The sequence below is a fragment of the Stegodyphus dumicola genome, chromosome 1 (assembly GCF_044657685.1).
Source record: "Stegodyphus dumicola isolate Sdum_Otavi_A_Nest chromosome 1, ASM4465768v1".
Lineage (NCBI taxonomy): Eukaryota > Metazoa > Arthropoda > Arachnida > Araneae > Eresidae > Stegodyphus > Stegodyphus dumicola.
Window position 1 is genome coordinate 261,668,842 of NC_140768.1, and position 20,006 is coordinate 261,688,847.

The window sequence follows — 20,006 nt, forward strand, 5'->3', positions numbered from 1 at the left end:
TAGCTTTTATCTCATTCTCTTTTCTAATTTTTTTCCCCTCAACTACCGAGTTTAGTAATCCAATTATAAATTCTAAGTTATCTTTAAATGTTTTACTGTCATCAGTTTTATTTTTTAATTAACCGTTGTTAAAGCAATGCTGGTATTAATTTCAATAAGATGTTTTGCTTTTCTTTTTGCTTATATCTCCAGTAAAATTATACTCTAATTATAAACAAATCAGAAGTTCCTACCTGCAGCTTCTATTGAAGTTTCTCTGCTTCTCTGGTCTGCTAGTCAGCTCTGGTTGGAAAAAAAGGCTTGTAATATTCCATTATCTTCTTCTCAACATAATAATTGGCACCTCTTTACATCTTGAATATTTTTTCAAGCACACATGGAAACATATGACTTCACTAAATTACTAACATAGACCTTAGAAGAGATAGACTAACCCAGTGGGCGGGGCGCGCGTCACTGACATGTCGCCAAGAAAGAGTAGGAACGATCTGGTTTACTTTAACACTGAAACCTATGGCGTTTGTATCACATAACTCTTTTAAATTATTAATTGTGATACATTGTATAATGATGAGATTATGAAAGCCACAGTTTTTTCCAAATAGGATTTAATATATCTCATTAAAGCACTTTTTACTGCATTTCACGAATTTTTTTCACGCGTAATTCTTGTACAAACTTCTTTACTTTGGTAAAACGGTAAAAACTCTAAGCACAAAATTTATGAACTTAATTTTGCGTAAAAATAATGTAAAATTAAATAAGATTGATAGTACGTGATGCTTTGAAGTAAATAAGGTAAAATTAAACAAGATCTGATAATATTTTTTTTAATTTAATGAACATTTTCAGGCAGTGATTTACCAAACTATAATAACATTACCAAACATCATATTTATTTGATTATATGATCATTAAATTATTAACATTAAAGTGGATTAGTTATTTTAATAATTCAAAAATTTCGGAGCATAAAATTTTCTGAGCGAAATGAAAGGAAAAAAAAGAAAAGATAAAATAAAATCTAGAAGCACTCAGATTTTATATTACGCCCAAAAGGAACCTTTTTTTTAAAGTTTTGTGTGTTACTTATATTTATTGAATATCATGTTCTTCACCCGTAAACCTCATACATTTGAAAACAGCATATCTTTAGAATTTCCGCACTGGAGATAAAACTGTTATTTTCCGTACAGTGCTCGCTCTGAACTCGTTGAGTTTGTTAATCAAAAATTCGTTAAAGTTTTACAAAATATGAAGTAGATTGAAACAAATTCGAAATTCGGCATCCAGATGCCCATGTTCGGGTGTAGGATTACATTATTCAAAATTTGATGGCTCTAGATACCGTCTTTTTTATCACAGTGCAAGAAACATACATGTATTCATGCAGATTTCTACATTATTTCATTTCTTTACATATAATGCAGGGCGATAATATTTGGTAACAACAATTTGCAAGGAGACACGGACACTAATATAAATATAACTATATATATAGTAAAACAGCGCAAAATGCCTCTTCGAAACTAAGAGCCTTTCTAGGCTACCGCCGCTTTGGGTTAATAAATTAAATTAACAGTAAATAAAAAAATCTTATGCAGAACTAAAAATAAATTAAAAAAAAATAATCACTATAAAATACAAGCAAATTAATTATTATGGTTAAATACAATTTTAATATTAGAATTAAATGTATAAAAATTAAGATGTCAAACTTGCTTATCACTATGATGTATTATGAAATATAATTCCTTTATAGAAATTATGCTATAATACTCATCTATAATTTTAAAAAAGCAGCAAAATTTAGAATTTTAAACAAAACTTTCAAAAATTCGTTTTTAATATTTTAGTATTTTTTTACTTATTTACACCAATAAAAAGCATAAAAATTGCAAGAGAAAATTGTTTGTTTGAAATTTTCCGTTAGTTCAGATTTAAAATATTATTTTCTAAAAGAAGTAGTCACAAATTTCCTTGCAGCATAGGAAAAGCTAAAAAAATATCCAGCCCTGAAAGCATGCAATAGCTTTATAATTATTTGGAATGTTAATTATGCTTGATAAATATGCTAAAATTTTAAAAATTAATCTCAATTTAAAAAATAAAAATATGTCGAAATTCTAATTTGTGAAATGAAGCGCTACAACCAGCTTTTTCTTGACAATTATACATGCTGCAATAGGCAACCAATGTTAAATTTGTGCAAGTCGTCCCTACTCCTCTGGATGTGATCAAGGAGACAGCTGGCAATGCCTCAGACGAGGGAGAAAGCCCATTTGGGTTAGTCTATTTCTTATAAGGTCCATGATTACTAAAGCGTAAATTCACAATTGAAGCACATGCAATAATTAAGGTACTTACAGTGTGATTTGTCATAATTTTCATCTCCCATGAGCCCTTCTATCCTCTCACCAGATCACTTGCTTAGAATTAACATCTGGCATCTCCTTCAGTGATCGCACCTCCTATTTGTTTCATTTTCTGTCATCACCCATACATTAAGACTTCAATTCCCCTCCCCAACATATTTTCTTTTAATTTTATTTTGTTGATTGTTTTCTTTGTATAAATTTGTTCCAGGATTATGATTAAAGCTGAAATTAATTGCAGAAAAAATTTGCAGAAATTCCCATATCTTGTATTTTGTTGCGGTAATAACAGGAAGAGTGGGCAGAAGGGAGCATTAATTTTGTTCAGCGTTTTGTTTTTTATTATTATATATGCCAGCCTCTTGTGCAACCAGCTACCTAAAATAGTTGTTATAAAAAATATGTAATGATCCTAATGAATTCATCTAATGTAATTTTATATGCATAGCTGGTAATTAATAATATAGAGATGAAGATTTGCATTTGCTTCTTTTAAATTGTTTATTTTGTTAATCAATAACAGACTGATTAAATTCAAAAGAAAAATTGGTATTCTGTTATCAGAACTGGGTTCAGAAATGTATGTGTATAGGCATGTGTATATATATATATGTATATATACACATGCCTATACACATACATTTCTGAACCCAGTTCTGATATATATATATGTATATATATATGTGTGTGTGCGCGCACAGACACGTACTTTCATATACATACATGAAACACATATATATATATGTGTATGTACATATATGTGTCTGCACACAGAAACATACTTTCATATACATACATGAACACGTACATCCATACATACATTTCTGAATCTGGTCCTAATAACAAAAGAGTACCAAACAATTGATGCTTTCTAATTATCTGCTTAAGCCTTCTGAAAAGTCACCTATCATTGGTCACTAATTTTTCACCAATCTAAGATGCAAAAGATAGCAGCCATTTTTAACATGCTCGCTGCCAAGCGACCTACAAGACCTACTTTGATCTATAAGATAACTCATGGTTGGCAGCGAACATGTTAAAAATGGTGGTACACTAAGAATTACCGTAATTTCGCCCCTATAGTCTGCAGACTATCTGTGTTTAAAATGCGAATTTTTGAAGCTTCGGACTATCCACCAATGCGGATAATACGCTGGTTGTTCACGGTTAAAATCATTGAAATTTAAAAAACACACTGTCGTGAATTGCCGATGATCAAATATAAAAAAACCGCGAGATTCCAAGAAAACATTTATATGTATCGTATCGATAGTAAAGCATAGAGCATAGTGCAGAACGAATGAGTAGTAGCAAGTATAGCTCCTAAAATCCAGGCTGGCGCATCAAGCGATGCCGGATATGAGCACTCAGCACAACCAGAGTCTTGTATCCCAGTATCCTTTGCACTGCTTTAGCGCAACTGCCGGGAGGGGGAAAGTAGTTGATGCGTCAGCTCGATTTTTAGGAGCCTTAGTAGCAATTACCTGGAGTACGAAAAAAAAACCGTGATTTGATAGCGTGGTTTGGCAACACCGAGTGAGTGGGGTCAAAAGTCACATTTTATTACCACTTATCACGAAGATACCACGTTGCACAGTATTTTGTTTTCATATTTTGTCTTTCATCTTCGATGACGTTGATGAAACATCGCCGGAGTTTTACTGCCGAGTTTAAACTCAAGGTAGTTGAGAAAGTTGAAAAAGATGGAAATAGAGAAGCGGGCCTTTATTTTGAAGTGGACGAGAAAGCGGTGAGAAATTGGCGCAAACAAAAGGATGTGTTAAAAAGCATGGGAAGAAAGCGATCCAATTGGCACGGAAAAGTAAAATGGACAGCTTTAGAGGAAAATTTACTGAGATGGGTTCTCGACCAAAGAAATGCCGGATGCTCCATTTCAACAGTTAAAATCCGTCTTCGAACGAAGTCCATGGTAGAAGAGATGCAGATAACGGATTTCAAGGGAGGGATAAATTAGGTTTACCGCTTCATGCGTCGTAAAAACTTGAGAGTTCGCAGCAGAATGACAATGTGTCAGGCTGTTCCGGACGACGTTGATGAAAAAAAAAAGCTTCTTTCCTTCAGTTTACAAGGAAAGTTATTGCAGAAGGGAAGTACTCCCTAAAAAATATTATAAATATGGACGAAGATCCATTAACATTTGATTGCCCACCGAATCGCACCGTCGATACTTGTGGAGTGAAAACAATATCAATAACAACAACTGGTCAAGAAAAGACCCAATTCACAGTGATGCTTGCCTGCTGTGCTGACTGCACAAAGTTGAAGCCGCTCTTAATCTTTAAGAGAAAAACAATTCCCAAGGAAAATTTTCCTCGAAACGTCGTAATACGGTGCAATGAAGAGGGTTGGTGCAACGAGGACATTATGCTCAATTAGTTTCAAGAAGTTTGGAAGAAGAGAGAAGGTGCCTTTTTCAATTCCAAAGGAGTACTAATTATGGATTCCATGAGGGCACATAAGACAGTGTAAAGGCGGAAGCTAAAAAAAAAAAAAACATCGGTGCTGAACTTAGCGTTATTCCAGGAGGTTTAACAAAAATCCTGCAACCTCTGGATATTAGCGTGAACAAAAGTTTCAAGTCCCATGTACGTGCTTGCTGGGAGATCTGGATGTCGGAAGGTTTACATACTTTCACAAAAGGAGGAAATATGAGACGCGCTTCATACAGTGAAGTTGCCTAATGGGTCGATAAATCCTGGAAAAGTGTTAAAGTGTCAACCATCTGATTGGGATTTATAAAAGCCAGGATTGTTAGTGAAAGCGAGGAAATTACTGACAGTGAAGATTGTGATGCTGAAAATGAACTTTCGGACACTCTTCCTGAAAATATATTAGAACTGTTTAATTCTGATACCGATGAATCGGACTTTGAAGGTTTTCCTGAATGTAGTAGAATGGGTAATTAATTAAAATATGATTAATTAGTAAGCACTGTTTTTATTTGTATTTAGCGTTTTATTTCTGAAGGTATATAAGTAAGCAAGTACTTTTTTTCTATTTATACTTAGTTCTTTGTTTCTAAAATACATTAATATCGCCGTATTAAAAAAACGTAATTTCGGACGTATAGTCCGCGGACTATCTGACGATATTTGAAATTTTTTTATATAAAATCGTGTCTGCGGACTATACGTGCTAAATTACGGTACATGAAGCAGCAACCAGTTAACAAAATTAAAAATGCAAGAAACATCCATAATAAATCATTTACCTTTTTTTACACCGTTTCCCTATGTGCACATCAATTTAAATTATCAATTTAAATCAATTTATCATTAGCTTAAAAAAATATCAAAGAATTGCAGAAACTTGGCATCTTAGTAAAATTTGGCAGTGTTTGTTCTCTCTGTGTACACAGTGATCTGTTTTTGTTTAAAAAAAAAAAAAAAAAATCAGAGAATTGTTCATGTAATGCTGTTGTTTTCCCATGTGCACAGCAATCTATTTTGGTATTGGGGGGGGGAAACTTCAGGAAATATTTCAAATGCCAACATTGATTGTCAAATTTGATTGTTTATGAAAAATATCTTCATGGAATGCAAATTTCTGCATATCAGGGAAAACACCATATTTCTGAAGAAATGCAATGCTTTCTTTTTCCTCAGTCAGAAAGTTTCACAGGGGTGTTACAATTCAATTAAAAGAAATAAGTATGCAAAAATTCATTAAGCATTAATTAGAACAAGTATTAAGCAGAAAAATGACTGTCAAATTTGAAATGCTGAAATCTGCATGTGTTCTGCGCATGCACATACCTGAATTGCCAGATAAATACCTTTTTGTGACCTTCGTGACATAATGCATTACCTGGTGAATTCTTTTTAGGATTTGGTGGGATAATCTGAAAGTACTGAAAAATTAAATACTTTTAATGCTTTCCAAATCTCAAAACTCTAGTGCATAGAAGAAACATTTATTTTATTTTCAGGCATGGCAACACACTTTCATTAAATTACAGAGTTTTCTGATGAAATTTGAAACAGAAATATCTTACACGTTGGTGATTGGCAACATATTCATTTTAAAATGATAAGTTTTCTGATGAAATTTAAAACTTAAAATATTTTATGCTTTGCCAAGTGGCAGCATACTGCTTTAAGTCATCAATATTGTTAATAAAAAATTCATTAAATTTACACAAAATACAAAAATAAAAAACAAATTTGGAATTCAAAATTCAAGCTGTAATGTGCACATTTTAGGATGGCCTGTGTGTTAAAAATGTGGCGACTAAGTGCTGCTGTTTTTTTTTTTTTTTTTTTTTTTTTTTTTTTACAGTGTGAGGAACATACATGCATATGTGCATACAGGTTCTTCATCATTTATTTCCCTGTGGAACATGCTTGTGTGGATATCATATACATGCATGCTTGTGTCATATACAAGATTGGTAGAAATGGAAATAAAGAAATTTTGAACGCTTGTTTGTATGTGTATTATTATGTTAAAAATGATGATAAATCGTTAATGTATTGTCAGCTTTGCATAAGAATAGATATTTAGCACCACTTTTTATAAAAGCTTAGTTTTTTTGAAGTTTGTACATATTTTATGTTGTGCTTGAAAGCAAAATTAATTTGTGCATAATTAATTTTTTGTTTTATTTTTTAAGTCTCCCCCTTTTAAAATAATGTAAAAGCATTGAAGTGTAGATAAGATCTTGGTACACGTGAATGCACACAACCATATCAGCTTTGGCAGTAAACATGTTAAAATACACAAAATTAGATTTTATGATCAGATCATTCTTCTTATATCGTCTGCATTAATTATAAATGATCTTATATAACTGCAAGAATGTCTATTGATAATTGCCAAACCTTTATAGATATCACCAGTTTTGATAGGCTCATAAACTTTCTGTGTTAAAGCTTATCAAACATATTTAAAATACCCGCAAAGAAAGAAACTTATTACAGTCAAAAGTCGTTAATTCGGACACCCATAATTCGGAATGATCTATAATCCGGACCTCAAAACTATAAACTTTGTTGTTTGTGGTGATAAAGTCAAAGCATATTTTGCTTCCCTTAAATAAAGCTAAGACTAAACTAAATAAAATTCATGCTTTATTCCGTAAACACTGTAGCCTTTACATTTAAAATCATTAAGTGAAAGAAAAACTAGCATAATGCTAACTGATAATCACACAAGAGAACAAGAAGCTTTGCCGATACCGGCGTACATATATATTATACTCGGCCAACCCGCCGATCTTGACGTCATCGGCCAATCAGCGGCAACCACGTTAGCTTACCGCCGATCGACCTCCGATCAAAATTTGCATGTGGAAAACTAAAGCCAACAAACGGCCCTCTTTTCCCCATGCAAAGACAAAAACAAAACTTTCACAGAAGTTCATAGTTCAATTCTATTATACGAAAACACTTATTGTCTTTAAACACTGAAAACATCTAAACAAAACTTTCTTAAATTAACAGCAGTCACTGCTTTTGTAAATAAGTCGGAAGTATTTAATTTACTGGTGATAAATTCAAGGTCAAACACTCCATCATTTACTAGTCTTCTAACAAAGTGATATTTTACGTCTATGTGCTTAGTTCGGCGATTTTCTATTGGCAATCTAGAAAAATCAATGGCAGACTTGTTATCACAAAATAGTTTACACTTCTTAAATTAAACTTTAAAATTTCATCTTGTAAGACATTTTTCGTCCACATTAATTCCTTCGCTGCTTCAGATAAGGCGATATACTCTGCTTCCATGGTTGATAAACTTACACATTTTTGTTTAACAGTTTTCCAGATTACCGGTACTTCATCTAAATATAATATAAATCCTCTCATGGACACGCGGTCATCTCTATTACTTGCATGATCAGTATCTGAATAACAATATAAATTTAGATGTTTAATCTTCGATAAGTTTAGCTTATATAATTTAGTACTATTGAGATAACCAAGCAATTTCAACAATGCTTCCCAATGCCTAATTCCAGGATTCTCCTGAAATTGTGATAAGATATTCATTGCATATGTAATATCAGGCCTTTTCCTGTTAGCTACAAAAACTACACATCCTAACAGATTTCTAAAGGGTAATGTATGCATTTCCGCAATTTCTGCACTTGTAGATGGACAATCTAATTTTGTAAGAATAGTGCCCTTAGCTATGGGAAGTGAAGTTATTGGTATCTGGAAATGTTTAAATTTTTCAAAAATTTCTTCGATATATTTTTGCTGATGTGTAAAAACCCCATTCTCATTCTCTAAGAATTCAATTCCAAGTAATGTTTTAGTTTTGCCTAATACTTTAAGATCAAAAAACTTACTCAGCTGTGAAATTAGTTTATCTATACTATATTGATCTTTACTAAAAATCACAATATCATCTACATATAACAAGAGAATTACATTTGAACCCTTATAAACACAATTACACCATTGTATTTTCTTAAAATGTAGATTTTCTAAAGTACTTTCAAATTCACAAAACCATTCACGGCCGCTTTGATGTAGACCGTAAATGGCCTTGTGTAATAAACACACTTTATTTTTCTCTTCGATAAATCCCTCTGGTTGGGTCATATATATTTTCTCATTTAGGTTTGCATATAAATATGCGTTTTTTACATCTAACTGACAATTAGTCCATGCATATAAACATACCAGGATAGTGAAAAATATTCTTATGATTGAAAAATTTACTACAGGACTGTAAACGTCATCAAAATCTTCACCTCTTTTCTGCCTGAATCCCTGTGCTACTAAGCGTGCTTTGTATCTAACCACTTGATTCTTTTCATTTCTTTTTAGCGTATAGACCCATTTGTTTCCTATTATAGTTTTATTTTCTGGCTTTTCGACTAATTCCCAAACCTTTCTTTTCTTTATTGTGTCGATTTCTTCTTTCATAGCCTTATCCCATTCTTCGGCATTTACTGATTTTCGTGCTTCTTTAAAATTTTATGGGATAACTATTTCTACGGAATTTGCCTCTTCAGACACAGAGCTAGTCTCCTGTTCTACGAAATTAACTTTCCCTGAGTATTCGTTTTTTCCACTAAAATTGAACCTATCTTTTTCATATTTAATATTTCTTGCCTCACAATACTTTTCAATATCATTATAGGATCTAAAACGGGTGTCTGTTCCCTCTACATAATAATATATGTCTGTACGTGTTCCATCTGACCTTTTAACTGCTTTTCTTTGCCAGTTTAAGTCTGATACTTCTTTCGGAGTAGATTTGTCATCTGACAACTTTATTTCTTCTCTAGAAATTTCCTGTTCTTCATCTGATTCTGCTAATAGCTCAGATTCCTCTAGTCTTTTAAATTTAGGTTTTGATTTCTGTTCCAGGATGCCATTTGCTGCATACAGTTTTTCATCGAACTTCACATTACAGGTTTCTATTAATTTGCATTCTTCTGGCAGCCATATCCTATAACCCCTAGTTTCATTAGCATATCCTACCATGATTCCTTCTTTGCACCTCATTTCTAATTTATTCCTAATCTGTTTTGGCACGCCAACATAGGCTTTACAACCAAATACTTTAAAATAAACAACACTGGGTTTTCTATTTAGGAACATTTCATAAGGGGTTCGGTTGCTTTTATGACATACTCTGTTCCACGTATGTACGAAACAGCCAAGAGCTTCTGCCCACCATTCTTTTCCCATTTTACCATCATTAAGCATAGCTTTAACTGCGTCTAATGCCATTAGGTTAAAACGTTCACACACACCATTCTCTTCTGGGGTGTATGCGTTCGTACGTTCAACACTAATTCCATTTTCGGCTAAGTACCCTTCGAATTGCCTGTTACAGGATTCCCCACCATTATCGGTGCGTATACTTATTAATTTTTTATTCGTCAGTCTTTCCATTTGCCTATGATAATTCTTAAAGTTGTAGAACGATTCGTTTTTATTTTTCATACAATACACTGTTACTAATCTACTATAGTCATCTACAATAGCAAGAAAATATTTACTCCCACCCTTAGATGGAACTGGTAGTGGGCCACAAACGTCTAAGTATACCAACTGCAATGGTTTATCCGATCTCTTTGGAACAGATTTAAAAGTTATTCTACTAGATTTAGCAATAATACACGATTTACACCTCTCTATTGGTTTTTCAATTTCTGGTAACCCTTTCACGCTTTGATTCTTACTAGTTTTCTTAATATAATCAAAATTTACGTGGCTAAATCTCCGATGCCATAGCATTGCATCGTCTACTTTATTTAACTTTCCAATTTCTGTACCGTAACTAGCTTCCCTTTTACCTGTTGCATATCTAAATGGTTTTACGTGATAAAGTCCGTCATATCGTTTAGCGTAGCATAATCTATCCCAATTATTAAAGTATATCCACATCTTCCCTTTTGAAATCACAAAATGAGCACCAGCCTTTTCTAACCTTGCTCCCGATAATATATTTCTTCTTAGATTTGGATTATATAACACATTATCTAACTCAATCCAATTTGATTGCCTACTTTTACTGCAAATTTGACAGTACCCTTTCCTAGTACTTTACTTTCACAATTTCCTACAGCTAAAGACATGCGTATATCGTTTATTTCTTCGAAATTTGTCATTAAATTTCTATTATTACAGAAATGAGTTGTAGCTGCAGTATCTACGACCCAATTAAATTTATCTGCGTTACCTCCTTTATCTGTAGTTGTTACATAATTTTCTACTAACATTAATTCTTTATCTTTAAACTGTCCATTTTTATCGTCTATTTTAAACTTCTGATTTTTACTTACATTTTCTTTACATTGAGCAATTAAGTGCCCAAATTTATGACATCTGAAACAAGGTCCTATTCTCATATTCCCCATTTTTTTCTTAGATTTAGTTTTATTTTCAACTTTATCTTTCCCTGCGTTTAAACTAATAGTATTAAACACACTTACCTTGCTGTCTTCTAAATCGGCAATTACCTGGCGAAGTCGGCTTTCTTCCCTTACCAATTCTTCAGCAATTCTTTCCAGCATAAAATCTTCATCCTTCCACCTATATATCAACTGTACAATGCCGGAGTATTCCTGAGGTAATCTCCTTATTGCCTGGAATCCTTTAAAAAGATCTGCCAAGTTGTGACCAGCTTCAGCCAACTTCTTTGCAGTCATTCTTATCCTTGCGATAAATAATCCTATTTCTTCATTTGGCGTATATCTAATACTAAAAAATTCATCCAGTAACTGAATTATCCTTGCTCTTGTTTTGGGTTCGAATTGCTTCTGTAGAACTTCCCACGCTTCTTTACCACTTGAACATTCTTGTATCAGCAGTCTGAACTCACCTTTAATTCCGTAATATAATGTAGTGAAGGCTCTGTTCTCTCTCAGTGTGAACTCCTGCTTTTCACGCCTTGTTGCACTTTTATCTAATTCTTCTTCTTTGTCTTCTATGAAGCTCTAACAATTTCTATCCAGTAACAGCATTTTCATGTCGACTTTCCATCGATCCCAGTTGTCATGGTTTAACAACTCAAAACCTTCAGGTAGTAATGACATCTTCAATTAAGTGTGAGCACAATGTCTTGAACAAACTTCTAAGACAAGTCAGCTTCTTTTCGTGGATAACGGCCCTCTTCACCTACATTCCTTTAATGCTGAGTTGAACTGGATGACTGATTAGCTGTTGGCGCTGGGCCCATAACCCTGTTGTTTGTGGTGATAAAGTCAAAGCATATTTTGCTTCCCTTAAATAAAGCTAAGACTAAACTAAATAAAATTCATGCTTTATTCCGTAAATAAAATAAAAGAGCTAACACTGTAGCCTTTACATTTAAAATCATTAAGTGAAAGAAAAACTAGCATAATGCTAACTGATAATCACACAAGAGAACAAGAAGCTTCGCCGATACCGGCGTACATATATATTATACTCGGCCAACCCGCCGATCTTGACGTCATCGACCAATCAGCGGCAACCACATTAGCTTACCTCCGATCAAAATTTGCATGTGGAAAACTAAAGCCAACAAACTTTCTGCGCATGCGCCACATTGACACATGCGCATAGGCGTTTACGCGTGCGCATAAGACCTTTTACGACTGCACATATGAGTGTGCACAAGCGCAGAATACGTTTTCACGTGTACGTTTTATGTATAACGGACGGTATAAGCTAAAATTATCTAATTATCGATTTCAGTTAATGTTGATGATTGCGTTGTTCCTTAATTTTCGAATTGGATCTGGCTGATTATTTTTTTGCAGACTGTAAGAGCAATACTATAAAAGTAAACTTGAACTTTCGATTATGTCTAATAGAATTTCCGATTCTGGAGCTCCCAAAGGATCGCACAAAACGAAAGTATGTTTCGATGTTCATCAAACAAAAAGTGGAATTGCTGCAAAAAATGGATAAAGACATGAAGAATGTGACAGAGAGGTTAGTGAAAACTGTGTTTAACTCTTATAAACGAAAACGAACTTATGAAAACGAAACATTTTCGATTGACAAGTTAGTCGGTATTCTCGGCACAGCAATTAACGGGACTTGAACAGCGGAACTTTGTAACTGAACAAGAAATTATGTCTGTTTATAGAATTAAAGAGAGAGTATTATCACATAAAACGAAGCAACTTACATTGAAAGAAATGTTTAATGAAGTAAACAAATAAATATAAAGCCTTTTTTTTTTTTTTTTTTTTTTTTTTTTTTTTTTTTTTTTTTGTAAATTTTGATACCCTTTAGATCATAATTGTTCTTTATTTCATAAATTACGGTTTCATATTTTTAATTTTAGAATTTCTGCATGCCATCTTACGAGATTTAAACTGATGATCTATAATCCAGAAAAATCGATAATCCGGAATCGCTGAAGTCCCGACGAGTCCGGATTAACGACTTTTGACTGTATCAATTATATTCATTCATTCTTAGTTGATGTCCTTGAAGAGACTGGATAATTGCTGCAACAATATATCTTATTTACTTTATTCATAATGTGGAAGATCACATTAATTATGGCAAAGTGTGCGAGAACTATCTGCATAAGGATTGCCTTTATGGAAGACTTTGTAAGGAATTTTTACTTATATTTACATTTCTCAGGAGTAAACCGCAAAAACCTGACACAGTTAGTTATTCAAACGTCTTATGATCTTGCTATATTCATAGCTTTGGCCACTTAGTGAAAGAGAGACTCATAATATAAGAAAATAGGTGTGTATAAGATCAAAGAGTCTTACTCATTCGTTATTAGGTGTACATATGTTTTATTATTAAAAATATGTAGAGAAAGAGAATCCTTTCATGTCCCAGTTGTATTTTTTTTTCCTTCCTTTTATTTCTGTGTGGTGTGCTAGATTTCTACCTGTTTTCTTTTAAATAATATATATATATATATATATATATATATGTGTGTGTGTGTGTGAGATAAAAAATATGAAAGCAAACTTCTAAATTTAATTCACTATAACCTCTATTTCATTTGGAACTTCATCTATCTGTCCTAAAAATAGCGCTTCAGTCTAAACTGCATCATTCAAAATAATCATGTGATCTTATGTAACCCTTAATGCAGATGCCTCATGACTAATCACCAAACTGTAAACCAAAACTAAAGAACTGAAACTTTTGACTCCCTTCCTTTTTTCTATGAACTGATGCATCACTTTTGCTTGTGCTTTCCTCTGCACCAAATGCTTTACTGCAATTATATATGAAATGCTATATTCACTTCTATGGCAATAATATCAAAAATTGTAAATGTTCTTTAATAGGCATGAGTGGAGTGCCAAGTGAATTGTATCCACAAAATGGGAATTTAAATAAAAAAGGAATTTAATCCGGCTCAACTGCTTCTTCTTCAAAAATGGATGGATGCTTTAAGCATCAAGTATCTACGCAATCAGCATTTGTACGCATCTATGTATCAATGTTCTTATTTCAGTGCCTCCGAAAGTGTTCTGTCATTACATTCTTCGGGCAATTCTAATTATGAAAAATTCTACATGTTCATTAACCCTCTCACTGCGTACACTTTTATCAAAATAGGTTCAAAAATTGCATATTTTTATTACATATTTCAAATCTACATATATTATATGAAAACTTTTTGTAAAAGAGTTTTTTTTTTTTTTTTTTTTTTCCAAATATAGAACTAGATCATAGAAAAAGGTTGTCAGAATACTGAAATTGAAGAGTAATGATATAAAAGGAAAATTTTGAAAATTAATATTGGTTAAATTATGATTTCTTTTATAAAATACAAAGGTAAAACATATATACTATGAATATATTTGCATAATATAATATTTTGCATATCAATTTGCACCACTGTCGAACATTTTCAATAGAAAATGAATTTCCAGATTCATCACTATCTACAGAGGAATCCGAGAAACTCTCATCAGTTTCGCTATAACTATCTTCAGTATACTTGAAATCAGAGTCAGGACTACTATCGGTGTAGGAAACATCGTCAGGAATATAGGTTAGATCACTCGCGAAATGCTTCCTGCCAGACATCTTTGAGCTCTGAAAAGCATGCGCAAAATGCTACATTATTTATTCTTGTATATTTGGCAGAAATGTGGACAACTAATGCCATCTGTTAGCCCACATCTAAATAAACAATTAAATGTCACAGAAAAGCTGAAAGGAAACCTTGAACTGGGAAAGAGCGGGTTGCACAGTTAAATAGACGGCAAAAATTCATCTCCGCGGAAATCGCGGGTTGCTCAAATTTTGCTACATCTATGTTGCCTGTGGAAAACGCAGGATGCGCAGCAAGCGTGTTAAGCTTTGTTCACAGTGAATCATGAGAAAAGTCCTGTTTCATCGGAAATTTTAATGCAAGTTTTACCGCATTCACGACAAATCATTGATGTCGTGTCATCCAACCTCAGTTTCATTACATATATATATTACTTTTAGGAATAAAAAGGAGTAAGTTAAGTAATGTACATCACATTTAATAACTATTATTTTGATTTTAAGGCCTACTGTGTTATTATCTTTTTATGGTCTTTTTATGGCTAACTTATTTCCCCCCTTCCTATTCAGATACCTATAGTAAATGAAGACAGTGAAGAAGCTAAACTTGTTTCTTATTCCGAGGGCTGGCTTTGTGATTTTGGACTGTTTGTTGTGGAAAACTTTTTGATCTGTCTTGATCGGCCATATACTTGTCACATACTTTGCACAATGATACAAGCTCTTGGTGGTGATCTAAGCAGATGTACAGAATTCCAGAGCAAAAAATCCGAAAATCATAAAAAAAACTTTCATCAAGAGTATTTAGGTTTGTTTCTTTTTAATATATTTGTGTTTTTTAAAAGTGTTTCTTAGTTATAATACTGTGATTTAATCAATAATTTAGTAACTAACATGTTGGTCTTTTTTATTTTGTATTGATTGACCAAAGCTTGGAAAGTGTTAGTCTTTAGTAATTTTGAAGTCATGCTGTTGTAAAGTTTTATGTAAATCTGAGCTACTAAAATATAATTAACTTTTGCTGAAATGCTGTAGGTAATATTTCTTTCAATATTATAGATTCTTGAATAAGAAAGAAATGACTGCATTCAATAATTATATAATCCAGCGATTCTCAACCTGTGGTACGCAAGAGCAAAATGGGTGGTACGCAAAGAAACAAACTATTTTCAACTATTAAATTAAAAAATCTCATAAAGAAAAAGAACAATTGACCGAAATTTCCTGAGATCGAACTCTAACTGAATATTTAAAAAATAACACTTTTTAATTTTTGACTGAACCGAAAAAAAGCATTTAAAGGCATTTCAGATAAAGCTATTAAATTTTTATCACCTTCTTGCAAAATCTATTTGTGTGAACAAGAATTTTCTTCTATGTTATACAGTACAAAGTATGTAATCCGGATGTCCATTATCCGGAATGATCTATAATCCCGACCTCAAAGCCACAAACTTTTTTATGTATGTTTTACGCATGCGTGTTGGGAGGATGTGTCTCAAGATACGTTAAAAAATGCTTGGCATAATTTATGGTCAGCTAACCATATTTCATGGTGAAGATGAAGATGATAGCCGCGAATCTGAAAGGTTTTCGGACATCGCAAACTAAAGGTGAAATTTTCCAGTTATTGGATTTTATAAAGAAATGTGGAGTTGTGATAATAAATGAAGATGATGTAACAAGTTTTTCATTATGACAATGCCTCAGTCATCAATGAATTAACGGACGGTGAAATGTGTTGTATGGTTCTAGATCCAGAAAATACCGCTTCCGATAGTGAAGAAAGTGACAAAGAGGTTATTGAAAACGAAAAAAGTTCGATTGACAAGTTAGTCGGTACTCTTGACACAGTAATTATAGGACTTTTAAACAGTGGAACTTTGTAACTGAACAAGAAATCATGTCTGTTTATAGAATTAAAGAGAAATTATTAGCACAAGAAACGAAGCAACTTAAACAACTTACATTGAAAGAAATGTTTAATAAAGTAAACAAATAAATATTAAGTTGTTTTTTTTTGTAAATTTTAATACCCTTTAGATCATAATTGCTCTTTATTTCATAAATTACGTTTTCATATTTTTAATTGTATAATTTCCATATGCCATCCTACCAGATTTAAATTGATGATCTATAATCCGGAATCGCCGAAGTCCTGACGAGTCCGGATTACGGACTTTGTACTATATTTGAAAAATAAATACAGAAGAAAATTAAAAGTGGATCCTAATCTACGGTAAAACGAAGTGAAATAAGACCAGACATAAAGAAATTGATGTTTGTTAAGCAGGCACAAATTTCACACCAAATTTTAGAATTATAATTTAAATTATAACTTTAAGTATTATAACTTAAATTTTGATAATTAAAATAGTAAGCAATTTTCAATCTAAAATTTTTTATGTGTATCTAATATTTTTATGTATGTTTTTATTTGAGAAATTGAAACATAATCAATGTAAAATGTAATGGTGGTACTAAGGTTCAGTTTTTGTTTAGATGGTACGCATTAGTTAAAAGGTTGAGAACCGCTGATAGAATCTTTTGCATCTTTGTGTTAGAATTATTTGGTTTTCACTTTTTTTTTTTTTTTTTTTAAGTTTACATGGGCAATTTGCTGTGAAGGACTATTATTTTCGTTTTGGCATTTTGCGTTAGTTCACTATAAATGTCTGATTTTCTTTTCAAATTGTTGGCACTAAATATTATCGTCCTGTATTATATTTGAAGAATTTAAACAATGAAGAATCTGCATAAATGTATGTACATTTCTCACATTGTGATGAAACAGTAGTACCTAGAGCCATCCAGTTCTGAATAACATACGTTTCTACCTGAATATGGGCATCTCGAAGCCCAAATTTGGAATTTGTTTTATTATCTATTTCATATTTTGTAAAACTTTAACGAGACTTTTAGATTAACAAACTCGGTGATTTAAAAGCGAGCAATGGCAACACTGTACAAAGGGACTTTTTATCTCCGCGTGGAATATGTATCGGAAATTCTAAAACTATGCTCATTTTTAAATTATTTGCAATATTGCTGTTGAACTGAATTTTATGGTTTAAGCGCGAAGAACATGATATTTAATAAATAAAAGTAACACACAAAACGTTAAAAAAAAGCCCCTTAGGACATAATTTAAAATACAAAAACTTTCAGAGTTTTTTTTTTTTTTTTTTTTTTTTTTTTTACATTGAATTTAAAATATTGTATATTTCTTTGTATACCCTGAGAATTTCTAGCAATTTTTCCTAATGAAGTTTGAGACTAGTATATATGTTGTAGGATTCAAAAGTTCCCGGACTGAGTCTATAATGTAAAGATTTTTTGCAGTAGTGCGACTACGAGAACGTTTTTGTGTGAGAATCTTTTGCATCTTTGTGTTAGAATTATTTGGTTTTCACTTTTTTTTTTTTTTTTTTTTTTTTTTTTTTTAAGTTTACATGGGCAATTTGCTGTGAAGGACTATTATTTTCGTTTTGGCATTTTGCGTTAGTTCACTATAAATGTCTGATTTTCTTTTCAAATTGTTGGCACTAAATATTATCGTCCTGTATTATATTTGAAGAATTTAAACAATGAAGAATCTGCATAAATGTATGTACATTTCTCACATTGTGATGAAACAGTAGTACCTAGAGCCATCCAGTTCTGAATCTACCTGAATATGGGCATCTCGAAGCCCAAATTTGGAATTTGTTTTATTATCTATTTCATATTTTGTAAAACTTTAACGAGACTTTTAGATTAACAAACTCGGTGATTTAAAAGCGAGCAATGGCAACACTGTACAAAGGGACTTTTTATCTCCGCGTGGAACTATGTATCGGAAATTCTAAAACTATGCTCATTTTTAAATTATTTGCAATATTGCTGTTGAACTGAATTTTATGGTTTAAGCGCGAAGAACATGATATTTAATAAATAAAAGTAACACACAAAACGTTAAAAAAAAGCCCCTTTGGACATAATTTAAAATACAAAAACTTTCAGAGTTTTTTTTTTTTTTTTTTTTTTTTTTTTTTTACATTGAATTTAAAATATTGTATATTTCTTTGTATACCCTGAGAATTTCTAGCAATTTTTCCTAATGAAGTTTGAGACTAGTATATATGTTGTAGGATTCAAAAGTTCCCGGACTGAGTCTATAATGTAAAGATTTTTTGCAGTAGTGCGACTACGAGAACGTTTTTGTGTTACTATGTTCTCTCTCTTTTCTGAAAGTGATTTGTCCCAAATCATGTGGCCAAAAACTTGCGTCAACAGCATTTCTTGTAGACAAGTGCATTTAGTAACTGGTGATAGAAAGAAATGCCATCAGTTGAGCAGAGAATCAATATCAAATTTTGTGTTCGCTTGAGAAAGAGTGCTACAGAGACTTTCAAAATGTTGAAGCTTGTGTATGGAAGTGAAATGTTATTGAGAACACAAGCTTTTGAGTGGTATCATCGTTTCAGGAAAGGCAGGGAAAATGCCGAAGACGATGAACACTTTGGCCGTCCCATGACTTTACGCATCGATGGAGACATAAAATAGATATCTGTGGCAGTATGTGCAAACAGGCAGCAAACAATTTGCCAAATAGCGGAATCAGTTGGGATATCAGAGGTCGTATGTCAGCGGATACTGACTAAGGGTTTTAACATGCATAGGGTGGGCCAACACATCGAATTTCGCCAAGATCGTTCTGAAGGAAAGGTCATGTTAGAGGTATTCTTTGATATCCAGGGCATTGTGCATCTGATATTTATCTCTGAAGGATGAACTGTGAACAAAGAACTCTAGATCAAAATCCTGCGTCTTTTGCGCAAGTCGATCAAGAAGAAGAGACCAAAAATAGGGGTTGAGCAGTAATGGGTGCTGTTGCATTACAACGCTCCTGCTCACCGATCCCTACTCGTCGATGACTTTCTTGCAAAAACGAAAACAACTGTTTTGCCTCATCCTTGTTACTTACCTGATCTCACACCCTGCAATTTCTTATTATTTCCTAATCTGGCAAGAGGCTTGCAGGGTCGTAGATTTCAATCTTCAAATGAAATTAAATGTGCTTCGTAGACTGAATTAAAGAAAATGGATTCCAGACATGCTTCAATGAACTTTACAGGCATTGGGAGACAGTGTGTTGTTGCACAAGGGTCTTATTTCAAAGGAGGATATGTTTCTG

At 32.7% G+C, this 20,006-nt stretch overlaps 1 protein-coding gene across 4 annotated transcripts in view; it reads left to right on the forward strand.

Annotated features, from left to right (window-relative positions):
* LOC118198965 (nucleolar protein 9) overlaps positions 1–20,006 on the forward strand; it is an 84,560-nt gene that overhangs the window by 15,520 nt on the left and 49,034 nt on the right. For all 4 annotated transcript variants that reach the window (XM_085827419.1, XM_085827416.1, XM_085827424.1 and 1 more), the window contains one exon: positions 15,401–15,638. In XM_085827419.1, the coding sequence (XP_085683545.1) occupies positions 15,401–15,638 (238 nt within the window). The remainder of the gene's footprint in view (positions 1–15,400; positions 15,639–20,006) is intronic.